At 41.8% G+C, this 17628-nt stretch overlaps 1 protein-coding gene across 3 annotated transcripts in view; it reads right to left on the reverse strand.

The window, feature by feature from the left end:
* RBM20 (RNA binding motif protein 20) overlaps positions 1-17628 on the reverse strand; it is a 168753-nt gene that overhangs the window by 18526 nt on the left and 132599 nt on the right. For 2 of the 3 annotated variants that reach the window (XM_054036167.1, XM_054036168.1), the window contains exons 2-7: positions 12505-13708; positions 11561-11622; positions 11308-11399; positions 10858-10955; positions 3167-3310; positions 1729-1860 (exon numbers count right to left, since the gene is read on the reverse strand). In XM_054036167.1, coding sequence (XP_053892142.1) covers positions 1729-1860; positions 3167-3310; positions 10858-10955; positions 11308-11399; positions 11561-11622; positions 12505-13708 — 1732 coding nt within the window. The remainder of the gene's footprint in view (positions 1-1728; positions 1861-3166; positions 3311-10857; positions 10956-11307; positions 11400-11560; positions 11623-12504; positions 13709-17628) is intronic. The other variant, XM_054036169.1, reaches the window with a different exon arrangement.

Consider the following 17628-nt stretch of genomic DNA (forward strand, 5'->3'; position numbering starts at 1 on the left):
ATTAAATAGACGTGTCATTCATGTTTCTGCCTCCCTAGGAATAGATTGGTATGGTATTTAATTTCACTGCTTAGCCCATTTAGGAGCATAGCCACACAACAACATGTGTAGCCATTGGAGCTTCAAATAAAGAATGCCAGGAAAGCTTGTAAGAGAAATTTCAACGGGTGAAATTTTTTCAAGACCATTTATAAAAAAATGTATTACAGCAGATCAAAGTGGGCATACCTCTTTAAACACTACAACAACAATAGCTGAACAATATACACCTCTACCCCAATATAACGCGACCTGCTATAACACAAATTCGGATATAACGCGGTAAAGCAGTGCTCCGGGGAGAGTGGGGGGCGGAGCTGCGCACTCTGGTGGATCAAAGCAAGTTCGATATAACGCAGTTTTACCTATAACGCGGTAAGATTTTTTGGCTCCTGAGGACAGCGTTATATCGAGAGAGCGGTGTAGTCATATGGGCACTGAAAGCAGTTCATAGCAGTATAAGCCACCCTTTCCTGGATTAAAAAAAAAAATCACTTTTGCTACCTCTGAGGGAAAGAATCAGGAACCTCTGAGCCATAAGGCTGCATGCAATTGGAACTGCTGAAAATGTTTAGAGTTTTCTGAGAAGTTCACATTCAATATCTATCTACCTTAGATGCTTACCAGGCCTGTACTACCATAGTATCCGAGCACCTCACAAGCTTTGATGTATATACCCCCAAAACACCCTGTGAGGTAGGGAGGAACTATTCTTCCCATTTTAGAGATGGGGAACTGAGGCACACAGAGACTGGCGCATCTTTGGTAGAACAGGGAATGGAACCCAGGTCATCGGAGTCCCAGGCTTGTGCCCTAACTACTGGACCATCGTTCTTCCCTGGGCTACCCCCAGCCCAATGCTACAGCATACACACAACTTAGCCTGTATACAGTGAAATGAAACCACATGCTATGTGGCTCAGAGAGTGGGTAATGAGCAATGGAGCTTTTCACCTCTACATCACTAGTTCCTTCCCAGGCTCGTCATCATGAAAGTAATTAGTCCCTTAGTGTTGGTGGCACATGTGAAATGCATTAGGTTTTCTCAGTCCGGTTCTTAGAGTACAGGAATCCATGCCGTGACACGCTCAGGAGAGAGGCCAAAGACTGAATGATCGTTCAGCATTCTGATTCCCCATGACAGATTCTGCACTTCAGTTAGATCATCCGCAGAGAGAGAAAACAAGCCGTTGATAAAAATGTTTAAGGCAGCACTGCCACCATAGTTACACATGGAAATCGTACCGTGGCTCCAGGGTACAATTAGTGAAGCCATATTTACTAAATCATAGCTGAAGAATGACAGAAAGAATAGTAGCCTCTTATTTTTGCCACCACACGGAGTCTGCAATGTTTCATGCACGGCTGGATATTAGGCTTTGGTTAGACTGAGCAATACCAATGTCTGGCCATAATAAGACAGTTGGGAAAGGAGTTTAGAATTAATGGTGTGACAATCAGATTAAGTAGAGTCTCTGCGAATAACTCAAATACAAGAAGAAAGCAAACAGTCAAGTAAACATGGTTTGTTAGCATATGTTGGTTAACTTATTTGCCATCATTTCATTTTTTAAATTCTTACTATGGTAAGTAAAAATCAGTGATGAGCAGAGGATTTTAGATGGGTTTCTGAGAGTGTGCCAATAACTCCAGAGTTACAGTACAATCCAGAACACGTTTATAGTTTACCTTCAGCTGAAGCTCCTTGTATCTTTTAGACATTCTAATGAGTAACTTGTCATCATTTATCATAGCAGGTTTCTCTTGGTAGTACTGCACCATTGCCTGTGCAGCCTCCGTGTAAGCCATTTCAAGAAAGGCCTATCACAAAAAAGAAGAAGCTGGTGGATGCTAGACAATATGCAGTGGAAGAGAAAAATGTGGCACACCACCTTTAGTTCATAATATTTTGAAGAGACGTTTGTAATAGTAAATTGTAAAACACAAGAGTTTCGACAAGCATCCCAATGAAACAAGATTTTCTTAGAGCCATGTAGCTTTTCAACTTTGGAACTGAAATAGTAACCATGAGTATTTTGATCAGTCTCCATTTATTTAAAAGAAAATGGATTGCCAATTATAAAAGATGAGACCCTACTAAAAACAGAGATGAAGAAACCATTTAGCAAAAAAATAAAAATGACTTTAACTAAACCTTTCTTGGCATGTGAAAAAGTTAATTCACTTTCTTCCCCTTTTCTCGGTCACCTTCAAACTTCATGGTTAGTTGGTGAAAGGAAGCAGAGGAACTGAAATACTGGGAGAGGTGCTGCTCTTGAGATTTCCAACTGAGTTTTGCAGACTCAGTAAGCATCCGGACTTTGGCATGCAAGACAACAAATCAAATGTCAAAAAGTTAGGAGACGTGTCTGTCACCATCAAAAGCCAGAAAGAATTAAAAATCAGAGTGATGTTAACAAGCAGGTTTATAACAATTTAAATAAAAATATATTTTGATGTGACTTTAGTTTAAGTGCCCAGTGTAAACTCATGAATGTAAATGTACTGGATTTTAAAGTATGGTTATGATGAGAAGACTATAAAATCATACGTATCCCACTTCAGTGATTTATTTCCATATAATTTTGATCAGTTTACAATTTAAATACCACGTAAGATTTTGCTGATGGCCAGAATGATGAGCTCAACCTGTGATCTAAAAATCCAGGCTGTGCTTTGCTTTCTGCATCACCAAAAATGAAGATTCTGTAACCAGCGCTTAGCTACAGTGGATGATGAATGAAGCAGAATAGAGCACAGCTCATTCTTCCCACGGCTAAATCAGCTCTGCAGTGATGAGTAGAAAAAATAAATAGAACGATGAAAATACAGAGGGAGCTACTAAGGGTAATAGAACAAGTCAAAATTATTCCAATTTCTGAAATGATAAAGAAACATTTTTGCAAAAATGTTTCACTTATTAATACAAAGTTTTCACCTGTTTTTGCCAGTTAACAGGCAATCCGAGATGCCATGGGTTACGGCCACATCTGTAACCCTGATCACACTTTAAAAACACCCCTTTGTACCTTAATAGCATACTTTGCATATTCAAGCTTCTATTATGAAGAAACAGCCTTACACAAAGATTAATATATCTCAATTAATGGCACAAAAGGCAAAATACCTGATTAGTAGATTTCATGAGGATATAATTAGTGACTTTCCCAAAGGGAAGTCCAAGATTAATGACATCGTTCTCTGTGCAGCTTCCTTCGGGGAGATTGCAGATGTGTACTACTCGGCCCACAGTGGATTTGCTTTGTGGAAACTAAGAGGAATAAACATATTTGTATAGAAGGTTTGATAATATAGCAACTAGGTAGGTTTTTGCACAAATGAGATTTCCTAATCAGCGCTAAAAAAATTAAAACCAAACTTCCTTCCTTTTAAATGTTCTCAACCTTATAGTTTTATATCAGACCCAAGACATCTCAGGACATTATATAGTAAATTCAGGTGAGGGGGCTACAGATGAGGTATGGGATAACCATGGGCTGCATTTAAATCCTTCTGTCTCTAACTCAGACTGAATCATGCAGGAAGTAAAATGAGCCCTGTTTAACTTTTAGGGCAGTCACGTGTATTTCATTTTGCAGAACCTACAACGTTCCCCCTTCTGCCGTGACAATGAAACACACTGCGGCATTTCCACTTTGGGGCCCCTTTTGAACACTGACACAGACACCGAACAGAGTTCTCTAATTGGGTTGGCACAGATTTGAAGCTGGCAGAGTGGTAATCGTGTCGAGATAGTGGAAATCTATTCTGAAATGCTGAGGCAGTTTCCAAAGCGGTCTCCTGTCGCCCTTACGTGGAAAAGAGGCTTTGCACTCCCTGTTCAAAGAGGCATCGAGCTATGTTGAGAGATGTATGTAATGTAACCCAGCTAATGCTACTCGGAAGACTTCTCACTCAGGAGATAACTGGGGATGTACTGTGGAGGACTTATGATCTTTGCTATGCGGTGAGGGCAGATTTTTTCCCAGAGAAGTAACTCTGCCTTCAGTTAGAATGTGCAGTTCAAAGAAAGGTGCAAATCAATTGAGCTAATACGATCAAGTTCACTGGAGCCACCACAGATGTTTGGCTTGTCACCTGAGTTTATAATTTAGAAAGTTAATGTTGCCCAATTTGCACCTCTGACCCATTACCTCGCCTCCATGCTTTAACATATTACCATTTGTTTGTTTTTGTTTTCCATCGCAATGAAATATAAGAGACACTGTACAGTGCGTTATTTATTATTTATTGTATCTTAGGTTGCCTAGACACTGGGAAATGAGAGTTATTGTGATTCTATACCTCGCCACTAGTGCTGGTCAAATAATACTCATTGAATTATTGAACACGTTGTAACCTTTTTGAATAAATTAACTAGTTTTTTCCCCCATTTTCCTCCAGAATGGAGAGCTCCTTTAATCTGTTCATTGTCCCTCATTGCTTTGTCGTTAGAACAGAAATGAAAATCAAGACGTTTTACAAATGCACTAGCTTTGCAATACCTGGCTTTTCTAGGCAGATCCTTTTGCATTATGAAAGCTGAACAACTGCCAAGTTCAAAAAGCCAGATATTTTCTCCAGCAAACAGAGAGCTAAAGGCCTGATCCTGCAAGGTACTAAGCCCTCTCAACTCCCGCCGAAGGGAACAGGAGTTGAGGATGCTTGGCATATTGTAGACACATGCCCAAGGGACCAAAACTGCTATGAGAAGTATTCATTTTTTAAAATCTAAATATACTTCCCCTTAAATTTTCAGGGACAATCCAATGTTGTTTAACCTAATATGGATGCCAAGTGCCTGTATCCTAGCTTTTTCGAAAGCTTGAGGTCTTATGTATTATTTATATGAGACATATTGATAAAAAAGACTTGCATCATATCGATCAGCCAGAAATTTGTCTTGGGATCTTAGACATGTTAAAGGTATGGTGTATTGCCTTCTAGTTTGGTAGTATATGTATTGCATTAGTGCCTAAAGGCCCTAATCTGCACCCATTCTGCTAGATGCTCTATGCAGTATATATAGTACGAAACAGTCCCTGCCTCAAAGAGCTTACAATCTTCTAGCAACATGGTCCAATTCAAGATCAGCAATTCTGATTTACCAGAGAATTTCCGGGAAAGCCCAAGTCTCATTCCTGATTGAGGGCATATCTACACAGCAATCCTGGGATATGGTTGCAACTTGAGCAGATGTACCCAAACCAGCTTTAATCCAGCTAGCTCTGGTGACAGACTAGTGAAACCACAGTGGGCTTCAGCATGAATTGTAGAAGCCCACACAGGACTCTGGGTAATTACTCAGATGGCTAGCCCATGCTGCCAAGGCTTCACTGCTCTAGGACCTGAACTAGGCAGATTAAGGCTAGCTTAGGTATGTTTACTCGAGCTGAAATCACACTCCATGGTGGCAGTCTAGACAAGAGTGACAGGATCTCCCTTTGAAACTGACATTGGAACCGAGCAGAAGCTTGCACTTTGGTGGCAGGACAGAGCTGGGGCTGTGTTGCTGGGCTATTTTGGTTTCATGAGCCACTCTCTACCCCTTGATAATTGTTTTGTTTTGTTAAAAGCCGATGAACAGGTTGTCACTGCCAACATTTCAGGAGAATATGATGCTGTATATTTCTTTTAGCAGGCACAGTCACTATAGAGATGTACTAAAATAGCCCTGTGTGTGATGCTTTTGGAAAGATGCAACTTGAAACCATGCAAAACTCAGAAAGGTTCGGGTCTTGTCACGAATGCAGACTGTGTTAATTGAAAAGTTTTGAAGGTTCATGAACTTGTTGAGCAAACCTGGGCAGATGGATAGCTTTGTATTCTCCACTCCTGTGAACTCTGTAATTGTGTGCGGTTGTGACTAGAAATGGGCCCACCTGAGCTTTGATGGGGCTCAGAACCCGAACTCAGATCTGTATCTAAATTCCATAACTAGGTAAAAAACTTTCTACCAATTCAAGCAGTCAGGCAACAAACACTATTTTAAAACTTCAGTAGTCAACATTCATATAAACAAAGATATTGTGAAATTATTTTTTTGTTATTGCTGTCAGCAGATGAATGTACAGGGCTTGATGGATTTCCCTCTCCTACTAGTTTGAGGATAAAGTCAGCCAATGAGGATGAAAAATACCTGTTCTGTCACGCATGCCAAGTCCATACCCTACAATTTAAAGGAACAGCTGGGCACTGTTGATTAGGTATGGTTTTCAGCAGCATTTTCAATCAACTTTCTTTACAATCCATTTCTACATGTAATTAACCTATAGACCTGGTCAAATACCATGAAAAAATTGTTGAATAAATTATTTGATGCATACCTTTAGCCAGTCTGAAACTTGCCAACCAAGATGAGCTGCAGCAAGGACTTACGGAGCTAAAAACTCAGCTACACACGGAAATCAAAGGGTCACAGACTACAGAGGAAGACAGTCACCTGGATGAGGAATTGACCTCTACCGCTCTTGGAACCCACAGAGGCCCAGAGTTAGCAGACCCTGGATGTGTTAACCTAGGGCTGGAGTGTCTATAACTCATTTGTAACCCCAGGTTAGGGACTGTTGAACTCTGAGTCCCAACCTGGGGCTCCAGCATCTACACTGCATTATGAAGGACCGAGTCCAACCAGACTTCCTAGCACCCTCCAGAAAGATGGCTGCTTTAGACTTTTGTTTGTGGTGAAGGGTGGGAAAATCTGATTGTCTACAGAACTTGACTGTTCAGAGGACAAGGAAAGTCCACCTGTGGAATTGTGGCATACTTTTGGCAGACTCCCAGAACAGGAGTCCAGTGGGGCTGCATCTACGCTGCAAAGCAATAGGGCTTGAACCCTGGGTCTTGACTTGACTCAGGCTTGGACCTTCAACCCCCGTGGGGGTCCTGGGCCTCTGTGTCCAAGCCCTGGGTTAGTGCAATTGGTATGTAGATGGAAGGGGAGGGGGGGTTTAGGCTTGCACTTGAGTTTGAACCCTGGGCTTACACTGCCGTGCAAATATACCCCCAGCTCAAATAATGCAAAAGGGAAAACTCTCTGGGAGGCGTATCTGGCTCAAGTCAACATTATAGCTCAAATGACTGGCTTGGAAGAAGGAGAGAAAGGGGGCTTACAAGCAGCCAAGTTGGGTGACCCACCTCTGATGGTGCTGCAGAATTTACGCCCTGAGAAGAGATGGAGTTATCCAGACCTAATATAAGCCTTTGACATGCAGTTTGGAGCTAGCCATTAAATTAAGCTGGCCATGGCACAGCTACAGAGCTAGAAGGAGAGGGAAAGAAGAAACCCCATCTGAACTGGCAGAGAACCTGTATTCCTGGCCTATCTGGATACCACCGAGGCCTTCCAGGATAGACTGGCAATGAACCAATCTACAGCTGCTCAGCTGGACTTGCAGATCAAGATCAGCAAAAGGAGGCCAAAGACACTCCGAGAGGCTGTGGAAATTGCTACAGAACTTGAATTTTTTTCAGGCAGCAGTTCTCCAGAAGAGGAAGCCGCTGCGAGTGAGGAAGACGGAAGCTGATCACCATGAGCCCCGTAAATTACAGCTCTGTGTCTGATATGTATGAGGAAAGAAAGGATTCAAACCTGGCTTGTGACCACATGGAACGACTGCAACAAATGATAAATTTGGTTTGTAAAAGAGGGAGATGAGCAATAATGCAAAAATGAATGGAAACAGTTCAGTTCAATGCTGGGACTGGGACAAAACTGGATTGTTATAAAATGTAAAGTGGGCCAAGAGAAGCCTATTGCACATAGTGAAAGCCTCTCTCCCAGTTCAGAAAATGGGGACGCCAAGCTGAAGAAGCAGAGCTTGGAGGTACAAAGATCAGCCCCCCAGTTTTTGTTTATATTTGGGCAGTTAAATAACAATAATGGGAGTTTGGCTATTGAGTGTGTAATAGGATCTGTGATGTGTGCAGGGATAACTGACGTGGACTAGATGATCACAGTGGGATCTTCTGGCCTTAGAGTCTATGAATCTATAAAACTGAAAGCATGCTAATGTTGTACCAATATTTAAAAAAGGTAAACAGGATGAGCCGGGTAATTACAGACCTGTCAGCTTGACATCAATCCCAGGAAAAATAATGAACAGTTGACTCAAATAATAAAGTGATAAAGAAGTGTAAAATAGTTAATGCCACTCAACATAGGTTTATGGAAAGTAGATCCTGTCAGATTAACTTGATACCTTTTTTTGATGAGATTACAAATTTGGTTGATTAAAAAACATGGTGCTGATGTAATCTACTCAGACTCCTGAAAGGCATTTGACTTGGTACCAACATGGCATTTTGTTTATAAAAACTAAAATGATACAAAATTACCATGGCACACATTACATGGATTAAAAACTAGCTAATTGACAGATCTCAAAATATAATTATAAATTGGGAATCATCATCATCAAGAGGGCGTGTTTCTAGTGGGGTCCTGCAGGGATCAGTTCTTGGCCCTACACTATTTTAACATTTTTATCAGTGACCTGGAAGAAAATAAAATCATCACCGATAAAGTTTGCAGATGGCACAAGGATTGGGGGCGTGATAAATAATGAAGAGGACTGGTCACTCCCTGGATGGCTTGGTAAGCCAGGTGCAAGCAAACAATGTACATTTTAATAGGGCCGAATGTAAAGTTGTACATCTATGTGCAAAGAAAGTAGGCCATACTTATAGGAACGGGGGGGGGGGGGAGTCTATTCTGGGAAGCAGTGATTCACTTGGCGGTTATGTTAGATATTCAGCTGAACATGAGCTTGCAGTGCAATGCTCTCGCCAAAAGGGCTCACACGATACTTGGATGCATAAACAGAGGAATCTTGAGTAGTAATAGGAAGGTGATATTACCTTTGTATTTGGCACTGGTGTGACTTCTACTGGAACACTGTGTTCAATTCTGGTGTTTACAATTCAAGAAAGATGTTGATAATTGGAGAGGGGTCAGAGAATCAGGGAATATCAGGGTTGGAAGGGACCTCAGGAGGTATCTAGTCCAACCCTCTGCTCAAAGCAGGACCAACCCCAACTAAATCATCCCAGCCAGGGCTTTGTCAAGCCTGACCTTAAAAACCTCTAAGGAAGGAGATTCCACCACCTCCCTAGGTAATCCATTCCAATGCTTCGCCACCCTCCTAGTGAAAAAGTTTTTCCTAATATCCAACCTAAACCTCCCCCACTGCAATTTGAGAATAGCCATGAGAATGATTAAAAGAAAATGTGGGATGGGTGAAACACTTTGAATAAGGTAAGAACGAACTCAAATTTTCATCTCAGACTCAAAGAGGACTCAAGGAAGTTTAGAGAAGGTTAAGGGATGACTTGATCAGAGTCTATAAGTACCTACATACAGAAAATTTGAAAATGGCCCTTTCTATCTAGTAGACAATGGTATAACACGATCCAATGGCTAGAAGCTGAAGCTAGACAAAATCAGACTGGAAATAAGGCACAAATTTAATAGTGAGAGTAATTAACCATTGGGACAACTTACCAAGGGTTGTGGTGGATTCTCCATCACTGACAACTTTTAAATTATGATTGGAAGATTTTTCTAAAAAATATGCTCTAGTTCAAACAGGTATTAATTCAGGGAAGTCCTATGGTCTGTGTTATACAGGAGGTCAGACGAGATGATCACAGTGGTCCCTTCTAGTTTTATCATCTATGAATCTCTGAACATCCATGGCATGAGCAAAACGAGAGCACAGCAGAATAATGACCATATTAAAACAAACAGGGTGATGTTTCTGAAGGTGATAACTCAAAGCAAATAGGGGTGAGATGGGAACAGAATCAGCTTGGGTTTCCAAGATGCTTTTGACACCATAATGCTCAGTAGACCAGTGCATAACAAGCTGAACATAAAAACACATTTGGATATTATTTATTATTTATATTGCAGCAGCACCCAAAGTGAACCTATGACTTCCCTATTTTTCACCCTCGCTTTTCTATATTTCAACTTTAACTCCCATCTCTTTATATTTTTATTATTATTATTATTAGCCCTTTTAAATTTAAGAATCAATTTTAACTTTAGCTTCTGTTTGTATTTAACACTTGCAATTTTCTATCCACTTGGATAAAAGTTCAGGTGACCCGGGTGAGACTGTAATAGGAGCATATTTTTGGCATGTGAGAGGAACAATGATGAACGCAGGGAAGAGTTACAACCTGCAATCATGGAAGGGTGAATAGGGATGTGAACTTGCTGAAACATTACTAATGGCACTAGCTCAAGCAAGTAGCACAGAAAGTTTAACTAACAGAAAATTAGTCCTATAGAGCACATGTTCTCAAACTGTGACCATTGGCGGGGGGGAATAAACAGGTGTCAGGGTCTTGCACCCATCCTGCCCTTCCCATATTGCTAAATAAGAGGGTGTCCCAGTGTGGGGAAGGTTGAACACCCCTGCTAGAAATACTTTATCAAAAGGATTACATGTTGCTCGTAGGGATGGGTGAAACATTTTGAATAAGGTAAGAACTAACTCATATCTTCATCCCAAACTCAAACTGGACCTCAGCCTCTTTGGGGTTTGAAAACATTGAGAAAACCATTCTCCTGATTCATCCACTCCAGGCTTCAACTGGGGCACACAACAAAAATAACCATAATTGTGTAAGAAAGTCCCGACTCAACCAAGACCAGAAACATGTAGGAGGTACAGGCGAATCTGAATAAAGATCTGAAGTTTTAGTTGCTTATTCAAAAGGGACCTTAAAATTAGTTCATTGTTGATTTAAATATAGTCTGTTTCCACAATTAAATCAAGGAAGAAGAGATTCTTTGCCTTATATACTCACTTTTACTCCAGAAGGAGGGGAAGAAAATGTAGGACCTGGCTGACCAAAGGATCTTGTTGACACAGTGGTATAAGATGAGCCAGCATTCGATGGGTAATCTAAATAATGGATTGTGCACACACAGTGAAAACCTTGTATTAACTGTATGTATGTGTCAAATTTTAAAAGACCGCTTCTAAATAAATCAGAATTATTATTCACGCTTCTACACAGAACTACAGATTGCTCGGTACTACAGCAAAAAACACGAATGAAAAGAAAAACAAATTCATACTTTAAGGTACAATCTTGCTTTCTTGGCTTTAGTTCTTCCATAAACTCCTAGCACAGAAAGCTTAAAAAGGGACCACTTAGGATGAAATTTTACAAAAAAAATGTGTTCATTATAAAATTACTTTCTTTTTCATTTTAATTTGCATACTCATTATTATGAATACTTAAACAACTCACCTTCAATGCCAGAAGGGTTGAAAACTGATGTGTTATTTGAAGATGAATGCAACGCTGCCTCCGCTGAACTTAACGCACATCGGATGCCAGTGCTTTAAAGGGAAAAGAGAGCTTTACTTCAAGAAGCAGGAACATAACAAACACAATATGTCAAAATTTCAGAGGCCCAGATTCAACCGTGGTATAAATCTATTGAAGTTAGTGATGTTACACCAGCATGAATTTGGCCCAAGATCTCTGAAACAGTACTTACTTTTCTGAGAAAACCATACATTTTTGGATGTGAAGATTTCCTTTAATGTGCTGATCCCAGTCCTATGTTGAAATAAACAGGACATGACTGATAAGTGTACAATAGAGGCTGTATTTGAAATTGGCTTATTTCGTATACTAGTAGTTTCATTTAACTTTATAGTTCATGGAAAAAACCTGGCAAGAGAATCTAAGATGTGATTCATGAGGTAAGTAAGAATAAAAAGGCTTACTGTATAAGAAGGGTACTAAATGGAATGATTCTAGTTCTACATGGACTTTCATTCCATACTTACATCAATTCACAGCTTGTAAGTAAAATACTATAAATGGATGTTAAAAAGACTCCAGCTCCTGAAAATCTTCTATACATGACTTTTCTCCAGCAATTAAGTTTATGAGTATTAAATCAGTTAAGTTAATATAGCTGAAGGCCTCATCCTGCAAGATGCTCAGTACCATCAAATTCCATTAGTGTCCATAAATTTTGAAGGTTCTCAGCACCTTGGAGAACTGCGACCCTGCTCATAAAAATGTTCTGTTTTTGTTCCAGCATGATACAAAAGCGAATGTCAAGACCTCAAAAGTTGTCTCAAAACAGAATTGCTGTCCTCTAGTCAGCTCTACAAATCATGTCCTCAGTTACACCCAGGTAACTCCAGTCAAGGTTGATGGGGTTACACAAGCAGCATAATTTAGCTTGCAGCATCTTTATTATTAGCGATGATGTACAAGGCGGAAAGACCCCATCTTGACTCTCAGAGACTAGTTAGAGTTTGCGGGACTGGTATTTAAAAGCCAACATAGTCATTTTTACTTGTAAAGTAAGCAAGTTCGATATGATATTAGTGAGACAATATGAACAGAGAACTCCACAAGATGAATTTAATTGAATCACTCTGCAGAATAGAATCACCCCTTAATGTGTTAGATAGAATCACTTACCTTTAGATCAAAGATCTTTCTGTCACATATTGTGCAGACGTGTGGGAAGTGAAGAGGGGCAATGCCGTGAAAGTCATTTAGCTCATGAGGCTGAAGAGATCTCATTGACAAATCAGATGTGTTTGTGGCCAACTCCTCATTCTGCCTCATTCGGGAACTACTGAAACTTGGTTTACTATTGTTAAGTCTGTGGAAAGGAAGTGTAGTCCCAGCACCAAACTTTGTGTCAGGTGTCGGTTCTTCAGGGTTGTAGAGTTCATTTCTTATTTCATACTGCTGACCCGTGGACGGCCACAAGTTGCCACTGACCACGAGGTCAGGCTTGTTCTGGCTGGAGAAATTAGGAGCGTTTTCCCACTGGCTATTTGCACCTGTGTTATGTACCACAGGGCCTGCTTCTCCTTTCTGACTCACAGTTTGATGAGCACTCATCTGTGGCTCACCCGAAAAACCCAAAGATTGTATTCCTGTTGGATGTTGTCCTTTAGAATTGGGGCCATAGAAGTCTTTCTGAAATCCAGGCTGACTGTCATGTTTTAGTTGGCCGGAAGGACCAAAATGACCCTCATAGGGTACCCCTCCTGAGGAGGAGGAGACTGAGTGAGACCCACTGGTCATGAAGTTGTGCTGATTGCCCTGGCCTGCATCAGCTGTGTATACTTGAGGGGCAGAGACATTTTGTTTATTGTAGTCATAAAATCCTCCTGCAGCAGACGAGTGGCCTGTCTTATTGAGACTCATAACTACAGCTGGTTGGCTGGATGGCTGAGACATTACACCGCCAAAGGGGTGCATGACAATAGCATTTGGGTTTTGATTCTGTATGTTCCCAACAGTCCCCATGCTTCCCCCTGGTACCGCTAAAGCTGGATTCTGTGCTGGAAAAGGTATTCCACTAGATGGAAAGCTAGTATTGGCGATCGCAGGTCCTTGCTGAGGTCCTCCAGCATGCCCCTGGGGAGTGTTAATCATGGCCGGATGTCTTAATTGATTAAACAGTGGCTGAGACATGGCCACTTTGGAGAGAACTTGATTCAATACCGTTGCAGCTGCTGGGTTGCTGGTGACCGCTGTCTGAGCCAATTTTAGCCTGTGCAGGGTAAGCTGGGCTTGTAGCTGAGCGAGCTGAAGGCTTGCGGGAGAAGGAAGCAGCGGATTTGGAGTGCTGACAGAGAACGGATTTTTGTCCAGAAGCTTGGCCGCACTGAAAAGGAACAGGAGACGGTTTCATTGAATTAATCTAAAAGTTAACAGCAGCCCCTTCTTACCATAATGGGACCTGGGCTAAGAAGGTATATTTTCTAAACTTGTGGAGGGCGAGATGGTGGTTTATGACACAGCAGTAAGCCATCTCTCTTAAGTGTCTAGTGCCATATTCATTTCAATTAAAATGTCATTAGGGAGATCAGTGTTGCAAAGATGGGAAAAAAGCCACATGTTTATCTAGAGTCTGATCTAGGGTTGCCAACTTTCTGACAGCAGAAAACCGAACACCCTTGCCCTGCCCACTGCCCCGCCCCTTCTCTGAAGCCCCGCCCCCACTCACTCCATCCCCCCTTCCTTCTGTCACTCGCTCTCACCCACTCTCGCTCATTTGCTCATTTTCACTGGGTGGGCGTGGGAGGGGGTGAGGGCTCTTGCTGGGGGTGCAGGCTCTGGGGTGGGCCCATAAATGAGGGGTTCGTGGTGCTGGGGCTGGGGCAAAGGGTTGGGGTGCAGGGGGGCGGGTGAGGTCTCTGGCTTGGAGTGCGGGCTCTGATGAGTAAGTAAGGACTGTCCCTATTTTACAGATGGGAAAACTGTAGCCCGCCAAAGTCAGGAGGGAAAGCTACAGTCAGAGCCAGGATGAATGGATGATCAGACAACCCCTCTCCCTTGAAATAGCTGAGATGTCGTAGGAGTCTCTCTCTCTCTCTCTCTCTCACACACACACACACACACACACACACACGCAATTCTGTGAAGTCTGCAAATTTTAATCGCAAGGCATGAAATAATTCTACAATCTCACCAGATCAAAATCAAGGTCTACGTAATTTTCACCCCAGCTAATGTTCATCATATACCCTTGTTTAAATAACTTGAATGGGACTCCTAATGTGAGTACGTTTATGCATGTGCTTAACAACTTGCAGGACTAGGGCTGCAGTGGAGTGTGTTATTCAGAGCTGGAATGCTTCACAATACAAGGAAGCCTTCAGGAGAGTTGTGAAGGTGGGAAAGGAGGATACTTGATGAACTTTAATTAGGAGGCTCATCCAAATGTAAGGGTGGTATGAAAAAAAAAGGCATAAAGGGAACAGCCCAGAGAGAAGGTTGGAGGGACACTGTGTAATGGGATGTTATGTTCCCACACAGCTTAGCCACATGTAATAAAAATCAATAAAAAGAAAGCTAAATACCACACTGAACAAAGGGCAATAGGGTGTTCATTGAATAACCGTGTAAGGATATAAATTACACACAAAAAAACCCTACATTAAAATAATGTTAAGGTTGCAAAGTCAAGCACTCAAAAGTTAGGAAAGGTCAGAATTAAGATTGCTTGTAGAAACTTAATTCTGCCCCATTGTACATATGCATTATGATGCACTTTAGCTACACAATCACTATTTTTATAAAGACACCACGCTGCCTGGGATCAAGCAGGGGGAGAACTGAAAGCACAGGACAATCTCACCGCTTTCAGTTCTTGTGCCCAGCACCAGAACGGCTCCGGACAGGGAGGAGAAGCAATTGCAGGAAAAGTCCTGCTCAGCTCCACAATGGAGCATGCTCAGGATTTTCATGGGTGCAGCACAAGGCTTCTCTCTGACCCCAAGGTAACCCTCCTGCTACACTTCACATCCTTACTCTGAAACATGGAAGCACTAGAACGTTTCCCCAGACAGTTGTGCGAATTTTAAAATACCGGCCAAACAATGCATTTCCCCCTAAGTTTGGTCTTGGAAACAGCTGAACTGTATTTGCAGAAACTTTAAAACAAAACCACAAAGCATCACCTCTGCCTATAATGACCATCCTGTGTGCTTTCAGGAAATATGCACAATCTCTGGATGAGAGTGCTCAGTGGATGTGCATAATATGGCATCCTCTGGCCACACTCCCTCTATAAGCAGCGCAAGCCCCGGTTTGGACAGAGCTGGGCCCTTAGGGTCAATAGACTTGGCCTGGCAGAGCTGACACTGGGACAGTGCTTTGATGTGGCAGCTCAGGCTGGAAGTTGGGTTCTGAAGCCTAGGCATGGGGGTGAGCAGGGCCGGCGCAACCCATTAGGTGACCTAGGCGGTCGCCTAGGGCACAACAATTTGGGGGGCGGCGACCGGGGTGGGACCTTCCGCCGCCTCTGTGGGGGGCGGCATTTTAGGGCGGGACCTTCTGCCGCCTAGGACAGCAGAAAAGCTGGCAGCAGTCCTGGGGGTGAGCTTCAAAGCGCTGTCTACACAGCTTCAAAGCGCTGTCTACATAGCTATTTTTAGAGAGCTAGCTCTGATCGCGCTAACCCAAGCCTGTTGACCCAAGCGGGGAGGCTTGCTGCCGACTAGACATACCCTTACAGGCCCATAGCAGAGGAGCGGTTGCATCTCTTTTCCACCTCTGTCATGTCACCCTCTTTTCCTTGCCAGGGGCTTCTGCTAATAATCCAGGTGGGTGAGGTAATAGCTTTTATTGGACCAACTTCTGTGGGTGAGAGAGACAAGCTCTCAAGAGAAAAGATATTACTTCACCGACGTTGTCTCTCTAATATCCTGGGTCCGACAGGGCTACAACAACACTACATACCACAGGTAATCAACACATTTCTAATGGTTGCTCATTCTTTCAACTACTACGCACAGTACTAAGCTGTTGAATAAGAGGAATCTTGTCCAAGACTCATTTTATCTGTACGATAAAAATATATTAAGTTTCAATTTCAAAGCAAGAACTAACCATCAACATTTGCTGTTAATAATTGGCTGATTTATAAAGATGTCATTAATTTTGATGGCTTGTCAGTATGCGACATTTTAAAAAACACAAATTAGTAAAACATCTGGTTAAATCTAAAGTACAACTAAAAGAAAATAAATGGGTTTCATATTTAACGTTAAATGTCCATTAGCAACTGCAGGACACATCTGTCTCTAGGGATATCAAACAGTATTTCATTATGCAGCAACAGAATTCGCTGTCAGTAGAATAAACGCGTATCAGCAGACTTCAGCTCTGTAGTGTCTTTTGTTTTATCTTATGGTGGTTTTACTTTCCATTGCTCATAATCTGACCTGATTTTATTGTAGTGTTTCCTACAGATTCGTTTGCAAAAGGAAGTTACCGGGAAAGCCTGGTCAAAATATTACATGTGCATACAAACAAACCCAATCCCGTGAGAGGCTAAGCACCCACAAATCCCAAGCGGATGTCAACAGGATATGAGGTTGCTCAGTACATTACAAAATCAAGCCAATTAGCAAAACTATTGCTTTAACATGCAATGAAGTGGTAGAAAACTAGCAAACGTTGCTATTACCACCTGAAAATTAGACACACTATTACGCCTAATTACATACTATGAAAGATATATTGTGTAGCTAGCATCTGGAATATCCTTATTTATGTTATGCTATGTGGGATTCACTAAAATCAGAACTGTTGTTTCATTTCTTAGCTGCTAGTCCATCCTGTATACCGTAAAAGCAATAAAACTCTTTATAAAAATGCTTTATGAGCGTAAAGACGCATTGCCTAGTAGTCTGAAAATAAAAACTTGAAGGGCTTGTAGTTCCACTTATAATTCTTTGAGATTTTGGAGATCCAGATGAATACTGTTTCTAACCATTTAATCCCATGGTGCTGAAAGGACATACAATAGCACATACCCATCAGAGCCGTACGACAGCTGCAATGGCTTTGTAACAGCTCCTATTGGACACATGGAACTAGTTCTCAGGGGAGGCGGTAAAACCATTTGTCTCACGTGTTATCAAACCATGCCCCCAAAGCACCGGGTACTCGATGTGCCATAAATATAGCAGTTAATTTTGGAGCACTGCTAACACTGCCCCACAGAAGATTCTACACCATAGTGCCCTGTTATAGCGATTCTCTACCCGTGGGCGACACAACATTTCAAGGTACTCC

This window comes from Malaclemys terrapin, chromosome 7 (assembly GCF_027887155.1).
Source record: "Malaclemys terrapin pileata isolate rMalTer1 chromosome 7, rMalTer1.hap1, whole genome shotgun sequence".
Lineage (NCBI taxonomy): Eukaryota > Metazoa > Chordata > Testudines > Emydidae > Malaclemys > Malaclemys terrapin.